The sequence below is a fragment of the Grampus griseus genome, assembly GCF_964374135.1.
Source record: "Grampus griseus genome assembly, chromosome: 20".
NCBI lineage: Eukaryota > Metazoa > Chordata > Mammalia > Artiodactyla > Delphinidae > Grampus > Grampus griseus.
The window spans coordinates 30566715-30585272 of record NC_139014.1 but is presented as its reverse complement, the minus strand read 5'-3'; the positions used below and the strand labels follow the sequence as shown (position 1 = coordinate 30585272).

At 58.1% G+C, this 18558-nt stretch overlaps 1 protein-coding gene across 2 annotated transcripts in view; it reads right to left on the bottom strand.

Annotated features, from left to right (window-relative positions):
* Positions 1 to 507: 507 nt before the first annotated feature.
* Positions 508 to 18558, bottom strand: part of CUEDC1 (CUE domain containing 1) — a 76674-nt gene continuing 58623 nt past the window's right edge. For both annotated transcript variants that reach the window (XM_082678314.1, XM_082678315.1), the window contains 9 exons: positions 16427 to 16554; positions 11434 to 11560; positions 10590 to 10782; positions 9426 to 9509; positions 7728 to 7799; positions 6793 to 6886; positions 5418 to 5476; positions 4506 to 4576; positions 508 to 2098 (listed from right to left, as the gene is read on the bottom strand). In XM_082678314.1, the coding sequence (XP_082534440.1) occupies positions 4509 to 4576; positions 5418 to 5476; positions 6793 to 6886; positions 7728 to 7799; positions 9426 to 9509; positions 10590 to 10782; positions 11434 to 11560; positions 16427 to 16554 (825 nt within the window). In that variant the 3' untranslated portion in view covers positions 508 to 2098; positions 4506 to 4508. The remainder of the gene's footprint in view (positions 2099 to 4505; positions 4577 to 5417; positions 5477 to 6792; positions 6887 to 7727; positions 7800 to 9425; positions 9510 to 10589; positions 10783 to 11433; positions 11561 to 16426; positions 16555 to 18558) is intronic.

The following is an 18558-nucleotide window of genomic DNA, read 5'->3' as shown; positions in this document are numbered from 1 at the left end:
CAGCTCAACACCAGGAAGAACTTTTTAACCTTGAAAACCGCCCTGTCTGAAAAGGGCACCAGCCTCCTCCTCTGGCAGTGAGCTCCCTGGCGCGGGAGGTGGTTCACCGAAGCCTGGGAGTAGGGAAAGCGAGAGGGGTTTGAACTGGAAGATGTCTGCGGGCCCTCTGAAGCCTGACACTACACATCCCCGCAGCTCCAGGCGAGACGTTATTCTGGCAGCTTTCTGTTTATTTAGGAAGGTGACCGGCTGGAGCGCTCGCAACAGACTGCTGTTTCCCTGGCCTGCCAGCAAGCGGTTTACTTTCCCAGGCAAACAGGAAGGCGGGCAGCGCCAGCAGGTGGGCGAGGCTGCGGTGCGGCACAGGGGCCACCTGAGGGGCGCTGCGGGGATGCCGAGCCCCGGGGCCCCGCGGGCACTGCGGGTGGGCCAGGCAGGCGGCCCACGGGCGCGGGGTGCAGGGGGGAGGGGGAGGCGAAGAGGAGGGTCAGCCCACGCGCCGCCACGTCAGAGCACCAAGAGAACACCAAGTCTTTATTACACGAATTCCTATGAAACTGCTCCAAGATAAAACCCACACGCAGGAGAAAAAACAAAAACAAAAAAACTGACAAAGCCACACACACGGACGGGGGGTGGGGGGTGGGGGGCGACTGGCGCTCCCCCTCTTCTGTGCCCGGTCATCAGGAGCCCTTGGGGGGCGGTGGGGATTGGAGGGCGGCAGCACTTCCGCACTCGCTCGGGAGGCTGAGCCGGGCCAGGGTCCCCCTCCGGCACCGCGGGGAGCCCGCCACGCCCTCACTATCTCGAGGTGGCTTAGGGCCACCAAGCCCCGCCAGGCTTGGCGCCCGCCCCCAACGCCCCACCGCCGCGCCGCTGGGCTGGCTCCCCGCTCGGGCCCTAGCCCCGTGCCTGCCCGGCTCCCCGGTTCTCCCGAGGTCGGCGCCTTCCCGCCTCCAGCCGGGCCACGGAAGCCCGGCTGCCCCTCCCTCCCTCCCTCCCTCCCTCACTCCCGTTGGCAGTGGTTGGTGCCGGGTCAGGTTCGTAGGACCCTTGTTTTCCTCCTGGCCATTTGCCTTCTCACTCTTGGCAAGGGGCACCCAGCAAGCCCTTCTGCCCCAGAGGCTCTGGCCCGGCTGGCAGCCTCTCCTTCTTGCCCCTCAGTCCTGCACCTTCTCAGGGTTACTAAAGAACTGGCCGCTGCCCACCCTTAATGACAGCAGAACTTCTAGTCCAACTGGGGAGTCAGAGCCCCTGGAGCCCCCACTGTCGTGGGACTACAGGATCCCATCCAGGACTGACTTTTGTCTTCTGTCAGAGTAAACACTACCCCTGCCTAGCTAGAATCCGCCAGCTCCGGGGTGGCCAGCCTCCCCATCCCTGCTGGGGGCCCTTGCCAGCCCCTAACAGAGGCAGCCCGAGGGGCCCAGGCAGGGTACTCAGCAGATACCTCTCTGTGGTGGCCCATCACTCCTCAGAGCGGGCCTGAGTGACTGCCCAGGGCTTTCTCACCCAGAGCTCCGTGCAGGGGAGTGCCAAGGACCAGCACCCCTGGGGAAAGACTGAGATGCAGAAGGCCATGGGAATAAAGGACCCTAGGTGCCCAGAAGGGAGCTGCGGATGGGGGTATGGGATCAGGCAGTGTCTGTGGCCCGACAGGAGAGACCAGGACAAGAGGGGGGCAGGGGCTCCACCTTCAGGCCAACGAGCCTCTGGTAGGATCATCCTCCCCTTCTGGGTACTCCAACCTTTGCCAGTTTTCTGGGTGGTTTTTTTTTTTTTTTTTAAGAAGAGGGGTTAGATCCTACATTTCCACTCGTTCCCCACAGAACAGCCTGGCTACGAAAGGGACTGTGGTTGGCTGCTGCCTCCACCCTCAGGCCCTTCCTCCAATCACAGCATGCAACTCCGAAGTTCTCAGTCCCTTGGGAAGTGGCAGTGGCAGTGGCTGGGCTGGACTGTGGCTGGAGAACCACTGGGCCTCAGAACTCAAGCACCATCCGTCCGGCTGCAGCTGGGCTCTTCAGCGGAGGGCCGGTTTGCTCTGTGGCTGCCTCTACCGGGTCAGATGGTCTCCGGCGAGGAGAAACTGCTACATCTGGCAGGAAAAAGGGATGAGAGAAGTCTTTTTCAGTGGAGCCCAGGGGTCTTTCCTCACCACTGGTTCCTGGAGAGATGGTTCTGGGCAGAAGCTTCTAAAGACAGGAGGCTTCTCCTTCCCCCAGGGACTCTATGTCAGCCTTGGAACCCTGCCTGCGGTCACACCCAGCAATCCAAGCTCCTAGAAACATTCCAACTTGCAAAACAGCAGGGACTCTGGCAGCTAGAGATGGAGTGGGGCGGGTGGGGTGAAGCAGCTGTCTGTGAAGGGCTGAGAGGTGTGCCTGGGTGCCTGGCCTGTTCTGTGATACAGCGGTAGCCCAGCTGAGCTACACCAAGGGCACCTGTAGGGGCAGAAAAGTAAAATGGGATCAGAATTTGGTGGGACCCCCACACCAAGCTGAGGAGCCTTCGCTCGGAAGACCCGTTCAGAGAGCAAGGGAGAAATGGAACTGTAGTGGTGTCCTGGTGATGGGTAAACAGAGCAGGGGCAGTGAAGAGACCAGCAGCTGTTAACCAGGCGATGAGAGTCTGCCAGGGCAGTGATGCGAGGAATAAGAAGAGAAACGAACCGGGGAAATCGGAAGTGGGACTGTCTAGCTTTCAGTGAGTTGACAGCCAGGGCTAGAAAGACCATCGTGGGCACAGCTGGGGCCGTGGAGTGGATTTGGAGAACTAAGAGGGAGATTCGGATTTGGGAACCAACTGCACAGAAGTATTGCTGATGCTGTAAGAGAGGCTGGCGGCACCGCTAGGGAGAGGGAGTAAGGAGACTTTGAAGAGGGTCAAGCCCAGAGCTACGGGGAGAGCTGGGATTGCGGGAGTGGAAGGAGCCACGGGAGCCCAAAAGCTCACAGAGAATCAAAGGCAGAGAGAAAGGGGATCCAGGATTCCTGGGGCCACAGGAGCCAAGGGAGGGCAGTTTCAGGGGAGACGACGGGCATGGCGTGCAGAGACAGCACCAGAGGATGCAGAACAGGAAAAGGCCCAGGACCTGGCAGGTGACCCTGAGTCAGTCTGGGGGTGGGGGTGGGGGTGCCAGCTGGCAATGGGTGAAGGAGGATGCACGTTTCTGCAAACTGGGTGATGATGGAAAATATTGAGGACTCTTGGTTTTTAAGATGGGACGAGGAGGATGTAGACCTGAGGAAGGAAAGGGAAAAGCTGGAAGATTCAGGAAAGAAAGAAATTATGAGGAAGGTCCTGATAAGGGGTGGCTTTGGGCCAGCACGTTTCCCGGGGGACCAGTGGGAAGGAAGTGGTAGCGACACTGCACGGGAGGCGGGGGTCCTCCCCTCGGCTGGCTTTATTTCAGCATTCCGGATACCTGGGAAGCCTGGGTGCGGCAACATGGGTGAGGAGAGCCTGAGAGAACAGAAGAGGTCTGGAAGGGCCTGGTGGAGGGTGGCGAGTCAACTAGAGGTGACGTGGAGGCCAGCCGCCCAGGCTGAGGGGAGAGGGCGCCTGTACTCTTCCTGGCTGTGTCCTCCCCACCCTGGTTTCTCCCCTCCACTACAGTTACCCTGAGGGTAGCAAGTATTTCTCCATAGCCTGAAACAGGGCCATACCTGCCACACCGTGAGCTCAAGAAAGCCCTGTAGGGCTTCCCTGGTGGCGCAGTGGTTGAGAGTCTGCCTGCCGATGCAGGGGACATGGGTTCATGCCCCAGTCCGGGAAGATCCCACATGCCGCGGAGTGGCTGGGCCCATGAGCCATGGCCGCTGAGCCTGCGCGTCCGGAGCCTGTGCTCCGCAACGGGAGAGGCCACAGCAGTGAGAGGCCCGCGTACCGCAAAAAAAAAAAGCCCTGTAGATAGCTGACCCCTGGGACCAGGACAGCGGCTGGGGGCAGGGTGAGCAGGCAGCTTCCTGATGGGGGAGGGGCTGGAAGAGGGACAGGTTCCCCTGAGCCCTGGAGGAGGTGTTGACACTCCCTGTTTCTTCCCCAGGGAGGAACTGGGATAGAGGAGGAAAAGCAGCCTGGAGGCCCATGGCTCCAGCCAGAAACAGAGCTGTCTTGAGAGGGGCCGTTCCCTCATCTTCCCCACCACCAAAACCCGAGGCAATGGCAGAGTTGTGTGTGGACGTGGCCAGGTGAGGCCATCTCAGTTTTTCTTAAATTAGTGTGCTGTGTGTATCCTGGACTCTCTTCTCAACTGTGTTGTAAACTATTCAAGGTCAAAGCTGGTTTTTCTCTTCCTGTTCCTAGCATCTGGCATAGGTGTGATTATCTTCTGTCAAATGAATAAATAACGCAAAACACTAGTTCCCCCATGCACACGCCCCCCTGCCGTAACGAGGGAAAAAACCCCCGACCTGCGCCATCTAGTTGCCTGAGCCTGATGCCTCTGGACCACGGGGAAGACCACCCTCTGGGGTGTGGGGCAGGGCAGTCCTGCACCTTACCTCTTACTGTCCTTCCCTTAGTGCTTCCTCCACCTTGGGCACCTCCTGTCGCCTTCCCCGGAAGTCTTCGTCTGAAAAGCAGAGGAAAGCACCTCACCCTCCACCCTGCAGGGCCTCACTCAGACACGTCTCCCAGGCTGGGCAAGACAGCTGAGCCAACTCTCTTCACCCTTGTTTGCCGGGGCACACGCTGATCCCCGGGAGCGATGCGCGGGTCTGGTGAGGGGCAACTGGGCACGGTGCGGGGTTAGGACCCCTGGCTGCTGCTCTGTCTCTATCGATGAGCTCTGAGGCCTTGGACAAGTTCTTCCCTCAGTTTCCTCATCTATAAAATGAGATGGGGAAGTTGGACTGTCCAGATGACCTCCAAGGCCCTTCTAGCCCTTGTTTCTGGATGTCTCCTGAGCACCAAAGGGCTCCTCTGCTCTGAGGCCTGAGGATCAGGGTTCAGCTGTGGGCCTTGGAAGGTCTGAGGCAGTGTCTGCTGGCCCACACGCCTTTGGGAGGGACTGAATGAACGCTGGAAGGCCTCTGGGCCCCAGACACTGAAACTGCCCAGCGCGTGGCTCTCAAGGGGAGGCCCTTCCATGTGGGTGGGCCTGTCTGTCCCCTCACACCCCAGAGAATATTCCCCAGAAACAGCACTCGGTGCTTTGTGCTCCAGGTAAAGATTTAGGTGGAGATGTGGCTGGGCCCCTTTTCAGGAGTGGAAGGGAGAGGAGATATGGACCAAGTCACGAGGGGGACCCATTTCCTTGGGTCGCCTGCCCACCAACCCTGATATGTCCCCCAGGTTCGGTGTCCCCTCCTTTACAGTCTGGGTTCACCTGTGAAACACCCAGGCCCTCCTCTTGGAGGACCACCCAACACAGGCAACTCAGAGCCCCGACTTCCCTGCACTCCCCGCCTCACCACAAGTGTGGCCCTCCACGTCGTCCAGGAGATTGGCTGTTGATGCCGCAGCCCCCAGTCTGCCGGGCCATTCAGGAAAACTGTCCCAGGGGTGGGTGGGCACTCCCTGTCCCTGGACTTCTACCCCCGCCCCAAGCTCAGGAGGCCTTCACCGCACCAGCCTTATCCCCCCAAACTCCCCAATACCTCCTGCAGGCTCCTTTTCTTGGGGTCAACTGAGCAGCCAGGCGCTGACTCTCTCCCCCAGCTCCCATCTCTGGGGACAGAGAAGGAACTTCCTCCCTGTTCTCCTTTGGCTGCTCAGCTTCTATAATAATATCCTGGGCCCTGTTTGACAAGCATGGATGGAAGTCTGGGTAAAATTGTGGAAAACCATATTTTTACTGGAGGAACTAAGAGTGAGAAGGCAGGGCCAACACGTGAATTGAGGAGGTGGAAAGGTCTGTGGATCAATTCAACTTAAGAAATTAGGGGGGTTTCCCTGGTGGTGCAGTGGTTAAGAATCCGCCTGCCAAAGCAGGGGACACGGGTTCGGGCCCTGGTCCAGGAAGATCCCACATGCCGTGGGGCAGCTAAGCCCGTGCACCATAACTGCTGAGCCTGCGCTCTGGAGCCCGCGAGCCACAACTACTGAAGCCTGTGCGCCTAGAGCCTGTGCTCTGCAACGAGAGAAGCCACCGCAGTGAGAAGCCCGCACACCACAACGAAGAGTGGCCCCCGCTCTCCACAACTAGAGAAAAACCTGCATGCAGCAACGAAGACCCAACGCAGCCAAAAATGAATAAAATTAATAAATTTATATAAAAAAAAAAAGAAATTAGGAAAAGGTTTGCTGATTTCCATGGAAGGACGAAGTTTTCTCTCAAGACGCAGATTACCCCAGACAAAAAGTTACAAAGTGGTAGGACAGCTTCTGAGCCTACAGGGGCCTACACTGGCCTGTTCCCCATGCCTGGTGATGGGAGTCAACACTGGTGTCAAAGATAGGTCAGGGCTTCCCTGGTGGCACAGTGGTTGAGAGTCCGCCTGCCGATGCAGGGGACATGGGTTCGTGCCCCAGTCCGGGAAGATCCCACATGCCGCGGAGCAGCTGGGCCTGTGAGCCATGGCCGCTGAGCCTGCGCATCCGGAGCCTGTGCTCCACGACGGGAGAGGCCACAACAGTGAGAGGCCAGTGTACCGGAAAAAAAAAAAAAAAAAAAAAAAGAGAGATAGGGCAGCGCCAGGCTGGCAGCAGGGCCCAGGGTGGGAGAGGGGAGAGTCACGTGGCCCGGTCCCACTCCGGGGGAGGGTTCAGCCTCAGGGAGTCCAGCCCAGGGTTTTCAGCACCCTTAGCACCCACCGCTGCCACCCGGTGCCAGGCTGGAAAGGATACGACTGATGCTTCAACAAGTGTTTCCTCTTTGACTTCCTCATCTTGGTCTTCTCCGAGAAGGCCCTGGCCAGTTCAAACAGCTTCCTCCGGGTGGCTAGGGGCAGAGAGACCTGTGAGCCGCAGTGAGAGCAGCAGGTAGCTGCCCCCCAGGACTGGGGCAGGGGGGCAGGCTGGTGGGGGAGGGAAGAGGTGACAGCAATCGCAGACCGGGGTCAGGCTGGTGCCCTGGCGGAGTGAGGCTGCCATCCTGGGTCGGCCGGCAGAGGCAGCACAGGCCACCGAGAGCCTGGCCAGGGACCGCAGCCAGCAGCTGAGATCCGGGTATTCCTCCTTCCCCAGCTGTGACAGACGGCTTCACATCTTGGCTTTCTTCCTGCCACCTCCCCTTCTCCCCTCTCCACCTCCAGGGTTGGTTCTGGGATTTCCATGACTAATCCGAGATTTTCTCTGAAATGGAGCCTGAAAGGATGGCAGCCTCATTCACGCATGGTTGTGTGTCTGGGGGGTGGGGTGGAGGGGAAGGCGGGACCCGGCTGGCAGGACTTCGTGGGAAGGGGCCACTGAGCCGGTGGACCGCCCACCCACGGAACGTGGACTTAGCTTGGGCCTCCCCACTCAGGCCCAGCCTGGCCAAGCCCCCTCAAGCCACAGAGACTGTGAACTCTAAAACGGCGGGGGGCAGGGGGGCGCGGTGTCCAGCACATTATTATTTTTCTGCAGACAGATGGCCCAAGAGGATTTAAAACTTAATTTGTATCCAGACTCAGTTGCACAGGGAAGTGCGGCAGGAAAGCTGAGGGAGCCAGCCCGTGATTAAAATGTCACTTTGGTTCACCAAGAGTCAGCTGCATTAAAATTCCGGGTGGCTCCCTCCCTCCCAGGAGGCCACAGGCCGGTCTTAGAAGAGCCGGGGAGGGGGCGTATGCTGGACTCACATTTTCCCATGTGTTTCAACTTGTCCCTGAATAAGGCATCTTCAGACGCAGCGGGGTTGTTGTCGCTGGTTCCTGGAAGGGGGAAGACACCTCTGAGGGCCAGTGGCTGCCCAAGGCCCGGGGAGGGGGGTCAGGGCTGTCCCCACAGGACAGGGGCTCAGCCCCACCCTTCCACTTGAGGAAGGGAGCAAAGAGCAGGCTTCTGCCCTAACCAGGAGGGAGCTTATAGCAAGGAGGACACCAGGGTTCAAGGAGCATTTCTTTCCCCACCCAAGCCTCACTCTCCCCTTTTCTGTAAAAAGGGTCAGGGGTCTGGTCTGTATGTGTGGAGGGCCGGCTCCCACAGGCTCCCAAGTGTCTGTTCCTCTGACCACGCTGCATTCCGTGAAGGCCCTTTGGTAGCTTGAAATCAGCCACGATGGGAGTGTTTACACCATGGAAGCTACCAGATGCTAAGCACTGGGGCTTCCCCTGCACCCCGACAGGCTGTCACACATTCACCAGCACGTGGCCAGCCTGCCTGCATCCTGACGTGGTGTGCCGAGTCTCCCCGTTCACTCGGCACCCACTTGGGTCCCTCTCTGCCCTTCTAAAGCTCCCACGCTAATCCCGAGTCACCTTGCCTGCTAAGTCCCTGTGAGTCATCCTGATCCACCTCAGCGGTCCCGGTGTCTATGGTTAATTTGGGATCAAGGACAAGAGGCTGCTGTTAAACCCCCAGATGCGTATCTGGTGGGACCTAAGCTCCCAGCCTGTCGCTTATGAATCAGTTCGACAGGATTTTCTCTCTTCAAGCTGGGATCAGCTGAGCTCCCCATCCTTCTGCCCCCCTCCCCCATTCTACCACGCGATGTAAGCTCTGTTTCGGGCAAGAGATGCGGATTCTTCCTCTGAGGCGGGCAGCCTGTGTGTGTGTGTGTGTGGTGGGCACTGGCTGACCAGGGGCCACTGTGCACACACACAGGCAGAGTCCAGATGTCGAGGATGGAACCGGGACCTTCAGAGTGTCCCCAGCTCCAGCCTGACCCTCGTCCGTGCAGCCCAGCAGCCCGCTGTCCACCCCTGGCCCTCCTTCAGCCACTGAGGCAATTCTTGCTTCTCACCACCTTGGACGTGAAGCTTCCAGTTCTATTCCTCCAACACTAAGGCAGAGCCTGGCCTGTGGCAGATACTCCCCAGGTACTGAATGAATGAATGAACGAATGAACTCTTCCCAGATTGATCCTGCCCTTCCGCGCCAACATGTTTTTGCCGTAATTAACAAGCATGTCTTCAGCCTTGCTGCTTCTTCTGCCTGTTTCTCAGACGCATCTCCAGTGTTTGTTCCCAGTAAAACCATAAGCTCCCCCCGGGCAGTGACCCAGTCTCTGAGTCCCTTGCCACCCCAAGCCCGACACCCCGTGGGACATTACGTGGTGTGGTGTGTCCCCTTCTTGCCCGTGCTCCAGGCACCTCCAAGGAGTTCAGCCAGTCCATTGGCCAATCCCGGGTGTGGGTTGCAGCAGCCGCTGGGTTGGTAAGAACCCGGGGCTGCTGAATGGAGGGGCCATCTCCCTCTCGGAGAGCATGGAGAAGAGGGAGAAACCTCCCCACAAGCCTGCTTCCTCAGCCTACCCCCAAACTCCAAATACGCAAACCACAGCTGGGGTGTGAGCCCCCTACACCCTCCAGGCCTCTCTCTTAGGAAGGCAAGGTTACCTGGGACAGGAGCGGGAAAGTCAAAGTCATTTCCCACAGCTACGCTGCTGGATGTAGATTTCTGGGACTCGTATTTCAATCGATCTGGAAAAGGACCACATTCTGGTCGGGGAAGTTAGCTCCCACCCAGGGGCAGCCTGCGCTGAGATGCAGGAGGTTGTTAGAGGCCAAACCCCCAGAATCACACACACACACACATGCACACACGAAATATGTGCACACACGACGCCTACGGGCTCTCAAAGAACCAGAACTCTCAAAGATACAGAAACGGCTGCCCTGACAACCTGCAGTGTCAGAATGTCAAAATGAGAAGGACCCTGGGAAGTCAGACAGTCCAGCCCTTCATTTAAAAGGAAAGACCCCGGGCTTCCCTGGTGGCGCAGTGGTTAAGAGTCCGCCTGCTGATGCAGGGGACGCGGGTTCGTGCCCCGGTCCGGGAGGATCCCGCATGCCGCAGAGCGGCTGGGCCCGTGAGCCACGGCCGCTGAGCCTGCGTGTCCGGAGCCTGTGCTCCGCAATGGGAGAGGCCACAGCAGTGAGAGGTCCGCGTACCGCAAAAAAAAAAGGAAAGACCCCGAGACCCCCAGCACCTTTAATGCAGAGCTGGGTCCAGCCTTGGGCCTCCTCTGTCTCAGGCCAGACTTCTCCCTGCACACCGTGCTCCCTCCCCCAAAACACAGTCAGACACACACACGCGCACACACCCACACCCCTCTCCCACAGGCCCCTCGCTGTACCCCCATCAAACACTCCCACCCTGAAGGGGGAAGGCAGCCAGGCTGGGGCCAGTAGAGTGCTGGGCCCAAGGACAACTCAAACACCCAAAAAACTCAAGAGCCCCTGCTCAAATGTCCTCTGCTCAGGGAGGCACCCACGGACCCAATCACTCTATTCCTGGAGCCCCAGACATATGGTGCCGAAGCCAGTGCCTGGCACAGAGCAGACAGGCAGGGGAGCAAGGGAGGGGCACCCCTCTCTCTCTCCGAGTTCCAGAGGAGGGAAGCGGTGGCTGGTGACTCAGGTCCCTGTTGGCAGACTTCTGGGGCTCCCACCAGGATAACTCAGCAGCACAGAGGCCACCCCGAGCTCCAAGGCTAAAGCCAGCATCAGCCCCTCCTTAGCCGTGGAGCAGCGGCCGCGGCGCCCCACCCGGGGCACCACCTCTCTCCAGGGCAAGGAGGAAGTCGCGGTTGCGCTGCAGCTCCTTCATGAACTCCTCGTTCTGCAGGAAGAGCGCGATCCTCTCGTCCTCCAGGTATTGCTTCCAGCGGTTCTCCTGGTCCCGGGGTCCGGGCCCGGCCGTGAGGGGCCGGCCTCCCTCTGTGATCGCAGGCTTGGAGCCCCCGGAGGTAGCCTGAGGAGGGGAGCGAGCATGTGGACCGCCTACTCACAAGGACGCACGCTGCACAGATATCCACGCGCACCTGGGGGTACACGTGTCCTTCCCAGGATGCTGTGGCCGCACCCTGCGGCCAGCACCTCCTATCTAACTTCACAGGCCAGAGCCCTCTCTGCTGAGGAAGCAGCAAGGGCTTAAAAACTACTCCCCACCTCCTCCACCTTGGACGCCCCCCCCACCTTCCTTCATCAAAACCTGAATAGTCCGGAAGAGTGATCTGCGAACTGCTCAGGGTCCCCAAACTCAAAGCTCTCCCTGTCTAAGCTGTCTCAGGGGAGACCCCTTGCAGAGGGCCAGCCTCTGGGGAGAAGCACCTCTGCCGTTGACAGCTCCCCACCCCCTGCCCCTGCCCACCTCCCTCCAGCCTGGGGTGATGGCCGCAGCCAGGGAGCGTCCCCAGGGCTGTCACCTTCCTGGGCGGAAGAGGAAACTTCCAGGCCCAGACAGGAAATGAGGCTTTTGGTTCAGTGTTCTTTCCCTACAAACCCAGGGCAACAGAAACAGCTCAGCCTGGGCTTAAACAGCAGGGAGTGACACTGGCTGGCATGAACCGTGTGGGCAAGCAGAGCTGCTGCACAGGCCAGGGGCGGGGGAATCCTCCATTACCTGTATGCTGTCCAGCTGCTGGGGTAGGATGCGGAGAAAGTCTTCGGGGAGGTTGCCTAGCAGTGGGGGGTTCCAGTTCCGATAGCGCCTCTGGCCGGAAGGGGGCGCGGAGCCCAGCACGTCGATGCTGCGGGGTGAGAGGTGACGAGGAGGAGGGAAGAGTCAGGCCCAAACACAGGTGTCCTGGCCCATCACACCAAGATCTTGCTCAGACTGGCACTGCTGCTCCAGAGCCTCCCGTGGCCTCCGCTGCCTCTAGCACAAAGGCCCAGCACGCTAGCTCCCCTTCTCAACCAGGCTTCGGCTGACCCCCAGCCTCTGGGCCTGGGCTCCGCTGCACTGGATGTTCCACTGCTCAGCGCCCTCAAGGCCTCTGGGCCTAGAGAGCTCTGTGTTGCCGGCGCACATATCGCGTGTTGTGGATTTTGACATGGATGTGGCAGTCATGGCCCTTCACGCTTCTATCCCTAGCACCTAGCATGACGCGAGCTCCTCCTGGCTGCTGAGTGCCAGGCGTGCTCCGAGTGAACAGACACAGAGCCGCCAGCAGCCCAGCCCGCCCCAGTGCTGGTTTGCTAGGGTCGGGGGACATGAGGACAGCAGGATCCCTAGAAGGTGAGTGGATCTAGGCTCCAGTTCTGGCGCAGCCACAAGCCAGCCACGTGGTCCTGGGTGAGACCCTGTCCCCTCTGGGGCTCAGTCTCCTACAAGCTGCTGTCTCCCTGCCCAAGTGCGTGGGAGCCCCTCGGGAGGCTGTCTCGAACAACGTGCTGAAAAGGCACATGGAGGTGTGGGATTGGAAGGGTCCTTGTTCCAAGTGGCGCTGGGGAACCGCTCCCCTGGGCCAAGGCGGAGGCCAACAGCGAGGCGGAGAGGAGAGGAAGGAGACCCTGGCACGTGGCCTCCCTGACCCCCAGCCTCCCGTCCGTCCTGGCCTGAGGGCGGCCTGGGGCCTGGCCAGGAGCTCCCCACAGCTCCTCGGCAGCCTGCAGCGTGGCAACCGCAGGACACGTGTTCTGCTGAATCAGGGAAATAACACACAGAGAAGGCAGCCGAGGGCCGGGAGCCACTCTCTCTCGGGCCTGGCTCTGATTTGGTCTCGAGCTCCAGGAATCCCGCCCGCCCCCTCACTGGAGGGGAGCTTTTCCGGGCTGCCCCTGACTATGGAAATAACTTCCTTTCTTTTTCTATTTTGGGCGGGTGGCCTGGCGGGCCCAGGGGGAAGGGCGGGGGTGGCAGCAGACGGGATAACAAGCCGCTAAATGCCTGGTGGGAGCTCAGCACTCAGACAGGAGCCAAGGAACCCCGGGCACCCTCTCACTGTACAGATGCGGGGATGGTCCAGAGAAGAGCCTGCCTTACGGCCCGGGACTCCCATTCCTGGGCGCCTTTCCTCCTCCATCGCTCATCCACCTCCTACCACTGTTGGCGGCTTCATTTTTCTCCAAGGGCCAGATAGTCAAGGGGGTGGATACCCCATCCCTCTGGGACTCGAGGACCTTCTTTGGTCGACCCCGGCACCCTTCCTCCAGCTTCGGGGTCTTCATCTGGGACATGGGTGCCCACCCCAACTCAGTCACACCCACAGCTACCCAAGAAAGCCATGGAGAGAGAGCCCCGGAGTTGCAGCTGGACCCCTCTAGCCATTTGTTACTGAGAACCCAAGTCAGGAGGGGGGACGAGGAGTAGAAGGCTGAGTGTCCCTCGCTGCTGGGCTCGCGGTCCTGGAGGAGGGGCAGGCCCAGCCCCCTGCCCTGGCACCGGCTGAGATGAGGTCAGCCCACAGCTGTGAGAGCCAGGGGGACACTGAGTACGGGCGGCCCAGGCAACTCCACTGTGGTCAGAAAGGAATGTCAGAAATGAGCTGAGAGGCAAATAAAAAACTTCCAAGGCTGTAATTTCAATGGAAGAACAGCAGGTGGCCTGTGAGGAGGGGTGCCTCTGGGCTTCAGAGCCTGTCATTCATTCAGGAAAGGACAGGCTGGGCGAGGGGAAGGAGAGAGAAGGCTGGGGGGGACTCTCTGGACCCCAGAACTAGAACTGCATGCCCCATAAGACCCCCAGGCCTACCCAAAGGATATCAGAGCCCAGAAGGATTTCAGCAACAAGCCTTCCAGGCAAGATTTTTGGTACAGACTAGACACTGAGGCCCTGATGGGGTCAGGCCTGTCCTGGAACACACAGATCGTCCTGCTAAAACCTGGGCCCAGGAATCCTGGCATTCCAGGCACGCTCCCCTGGGATCAGCCTGCCCCTCTGTGCCCCAGCAGGGCCAGCTCCCAAACCCTCTTCATCTTCACTCTCAAAGGCACCCCAGAGACTGGAGGTGGCAGAAGGGAGCCAGGCCATTCCTGCCCCCAACCCCCCCACTCAAATCTGATTGGCCCCAGCAGCCAGAGAGAGATTCCTAAAACACTAACCTCACCCCGTCACTCTCCAGCTTAAACCCCTGGCTGGAGGATAAGGTCAAAGCTCCTTGGAGGACCCCCAAGGGCTTCCACGATCTTCTCACCCCTCCAGCCTCACCCAGACATTCCATACTCCCTGGAGTTCCCTCAGATGGTGCCCCCTTTCCTGCCTCCAGGCCCTTGCACGTGGTTTCCTCTGCCTGGAACGCCCTACTGTCCTCCGCTTTACCAGCTAACTGCTGGGACATCAGTTCCTCTAGGCTGCCTTCCCTGTACCCTGCCGCGCGTCTCCGCCTCCCCCAGTCCCTGATCTCCTTGGGAGGTCAAAGCGGGGCTGTATTCATCTCTGTATCAGGTGACTCCATAATGCTGGAAATGCACGTCCTGGATGGAGAGACGGAATGAGGCCCTGGAAATGGGCTGGGGGTGGATCTGGGCCTAGCAGGGCCAACCCGGGGCAAAGGGGCACGTGCTCAGAGGTTGGCCCTGCCTCTTCGGAGCGCTGGCCTCTGAGGGCAGCCTTACCCCTGGTCTCAATGTTCACTGTCAGAGCTGACCTCAGAGGCCCACTGTGCAGCCAGGGGCAGGAGGGAGCAGTAAAGCACTGGTGACAGGTCTGATTCATACCCGGCACTGTGCTAAGGGCCCCCCCCACAATGCCTCATTCAACCCTCACAGGAGTGCTGAGGTGGGGATTAGTATTTCCATTTCACAGATGAGGCAAATGAAGCTCAGAGAAGTTAAGCAGTAGCCAAAGGCACCTCAAGAATCACAGTTAGGCAGCTAAAGGAGGCAGGGTGGGGGAGCACTCTGCCTCTGTCCGACCTCACAACTAAGTTCTCTTCCCTGGATCCACCCCCAGGCCAGCAAAGCCTTCATTTCCGGGTAAGGCCCCTGAACCTGAGGCAAGGGCAGTAACTTGTCCAAAGGTATGAGCAAGACCTCCTGAGCCTTGGTCTAGTGCTGAGGTCATTTTGCCCCCAACTGGGGCTCCCATCACTGGGCTCCACTACCCCTGCCCTACTTCACCCCACCATGCACAGAGGAGGGGAGGGAGGATGCGGCCAGGATATCCATGCCAGGCTTACAATGGGATTCTGTCTCTTATGGGCTCAGTCTTACCTTCTGAAAAATAGGTAGAACTATTCTGCCTAATAGAAACTGAATTTTTTGCAAAAGCATCTTGGGATATTAAAAAAACGTCAAAGGAAAATCATTTAGCCCTGGGCATCATGACCCATCCTGGGCTGCAAGTCCTGCCAAGATCTCACCCAGACCTATCCACTTACCCCCCGCTTTGCCCCATTACAGCCTCTGGTATCACTTGTGATGGAGGACCTCAGCTCTGCTCCCGTCCCTGAGTCGAAACAATGCTTCCTCCTCCCCCCATAACTTTCTAGGCCTCTATCAGCTCCCTGAGCTGCAATCACAGAGGTTTTTCTCATTAGGGGGATGACAGGACACAGCAGGGAAGAGCATTTGTTGGCTTTGGAGTCAGAAATGACCTGGGTTCAAATCCCAGCTCTGTAGTCTTAGGGAAGTTATGAAACCTCTCTGAGGCTCAGTTTCCTCATCTGTAAAATGAGGATGACAACAGTGCCTACCTCACAAATTGTTAGATGGTTTGAATGCGATGGCGCAGGTAAAGAACGTTGTCAGTTTCAGGCATTTGAAGGGCACTTAGTAATGGTAGGTGTTATTATTATCTATACCTGTATGATCACAGAGTTCTCCACCACCACTGTCTGGGGCTCCCAAGACCCCCAGAAGGGAAGATCCACTGGAACAAGTTCCCTGTCCTGTCATGTCCCCACACCCCTCCCCACCCCAGGCCTGAGTTCTTCTCAGGACCAGCAGCTCCAGGACAAAGAGGCACCTGGGCTCCAACGGCCCTCTTCAAACACAGAGCCCAGAAAAACAAGCACTTCAGAGACCCAGGGACCCAGCTGGCAACCAGCTTCATTTTAAACTTCCAAATTACAGAGTCCCTGATCTGGACGAAGTCTCCAGGGACCTAACTCTTCTGCTTCCAATTATCGAATTACCCCAGAAAAAGAGACTTACTTGCTCCCATTGCTTAAAAATCCCCACAACGTCCCTAGAACAGGGATAGCAAATAGATATCCATTCCATCCATTACTGATGACTGTCTGGGAGTGCTGTTTTGAGGAGGATTCTCAGGTTCTGTCTCAACTTAGCAGGAAAGAACACGGTGATCAGTTAGTAATGTTTGCCATGGGCTCAGGAGGGGAAGTGTCAGGACACATTCCATGCGTCTGTCATCCCCAATCTGCATCTCCCAGAAAGCAAAGGCTGAGCATCGTTTATCTCTATGTCCTGTCCAGTGTTCAGCATAGCATCTAGTCTGGAGTAGGAATTTAGTGGATGTCTGCTCTTGCAATCCTTACAGTTTGAAAGTCCTCTTTGGTATCCAGCTAAAATGCCTCTTGCTGCAGTAGAAGCCTGTTCCTGGTGGAACAGTATACCGAAGGGTCCAGTCAAGTTTCCCTCTGTGTTTGTACTCAATCCCAAACCCTGATCCCCTTCCCCATTGCCTTGTGTTCTGAGAGGAGATGGATTCTTACCGGGGAGGTGGAGTGGGGGGAGCCAGAGGGTAAGGCCTGTCGAACATATGCATGTGGTAGGCTGGAGGGGAGTACACAGGCGGGGGTTCCTCGTCAGAGCTATCAGGTTCCAAGGTCCTTTCCAAAATCTGTATCAGAGACGACAAAGAAAGAAATATTAACAATCCTTCCTTGAATTTAAATAACATTTAGACAGAATCAAGTGTGGGCGAGGATGTGTAGTAAGGGAACTCTGCTGCTGATAGTGGGAGTGTAAAGTGATATAACCAGCACTCTGCAAAATCGTTTGGCTTCCTGTACTAACGCTCAGCACATGGGCTACTTCTGAGCCCACGATTCCAACATACACAGCAGACGTGAAAGCTCTTCTCCCCAGAGGGAAGCTCCATGCAGCATTAGCCATACAGGTAAGGTTCAAAACCAGGCAAAACATGGGGCTTCCCTGGTGGCACCGTGGTCAGGACTCCGCGCTCCCAGTGCAGGGGGCCTGGGTTTGATCTAGATCCCACATGCATGCCACAACTAAGAGCTCGCAGGCAACAACTAAGGAGCCGGCGAGCTGCGACTAAGGAGCCGGCGAGCCGCGACTAAGGAGCCGGCGAGCCGCAACTAAGGAGCCTGCCTGTCGTGACTAAGACCCGGCGCAACCAAATAAATAAATAAACACGTGGAGGTAAAAAACGGGCAAAACAAATTTACAGGGATTGCAGTTGGAGCAGTGTGACCTCTGGGGGTGGGGAAGGCTGAGAAGGGTCACAAGGGGGATTCCAGGCTCTGTTGATATTTCTTGATCCAGGTGCTGATGAAACTTCACCGAGCTGCATATTTGTGGCTCGTGGACTCTTCTGTCCCTGTGTTACTTTTGGTAAATAACTTTAACATCATTCCTACCCTCTCTCAAAGTACTTCCACATCGATTATGTCACCTGAAGCTCAAACAACTGGGCAAAGTAGGCTGTGGGTCATTACCCCCATTTTACAGATGAGGAAACTGAGGCCCAGGCTGACCGATTAACATGGCAAGAGCCACACACTGTTTCTACAACTGAGTCTTTAACTTAGATGTGGTCCCTACAGCAAGAGTGCCTCCTTCAGACACAACGCCTGCACACCCAGGTTGGATTCTCAGGGAGATAGCAGCAAAGGGAGAGCCCAGGCTCTTTCTTGGCCTCCTCTCCTCATCCAGGAGCCAAAGAAAGGGGCAGGAGAAGCCAAGGCTGGGCAAGGGCCAGGCTTCCTGCCATATGGACTGACCTGAACCCTTCTGCAAAGGAGTCTGGAGCAGGAAGAAGCCATCAACCTGGAGAGCCCAGGTCACACAACCCCACCCCCGCGCCGTCCTCTCCAGCTCTGTGCCCATCTCCTCCAAGACCAAAGAATGTGGGAAGGGCTCAGAGGCTGTCAATTGGCCCAAAATTTGAACCCCAAGTGAATTTGCAGAAATCACTGCTAAGATGCCTCTGCACATCTCTGCCCGAGCCCAGCCATGCCCAGGCACCCAGTCTCAAAGGGACACCACGGCGGGTGGGCAGGTGGGTGAGTGAGCGCGCACGTACGCGCGCGCACACACACACACACACACACACACACACACTGCCACGCTTTGTACACGTACAGCCAGCCTGACCCAAGGAGGCCTCCTGCTCTGGAATGCACTAACGTTCTTTCCTTTGAGGCAGAAAGTACTTAAACAGATGCTTTTGCAGAGAAAGAAGAATGCAGCTGCTTTTCGGGCCACTGCTCTCCTTACCCCAAATTTCCACAAGAAAAAGAGAGAACACTGTCAACTCCAGCCCTGCTCACTGACACACACTTGCACAACCTCCAGTGCCCGGCACACAAGTGCTCTAAGGGACAGGGTTCCACGCTGGGGCTTGTAGGCCGAGCACCTCCCACTCAGTGGCTGGCTTGGACTGTCCCCCCGAAGCCGGTGAGATGGGCGAGGAGGGGAAGCCTCAGTAGGAATTGCTCCCAGAAGGAAGCCGCTTGGGGTTCCTCTGACTGGGGCCCATAGCAGCCCCCCCTCGGGCTCAGAGAGATCGGGCCTCCACAGCCGCGCAGGGGGGCTTCCTCCCCTCTCAGCCGCTCCTGCCTCAGCGCGGCCTCCTGGGGCTACAAGAGCCAGACGCTCA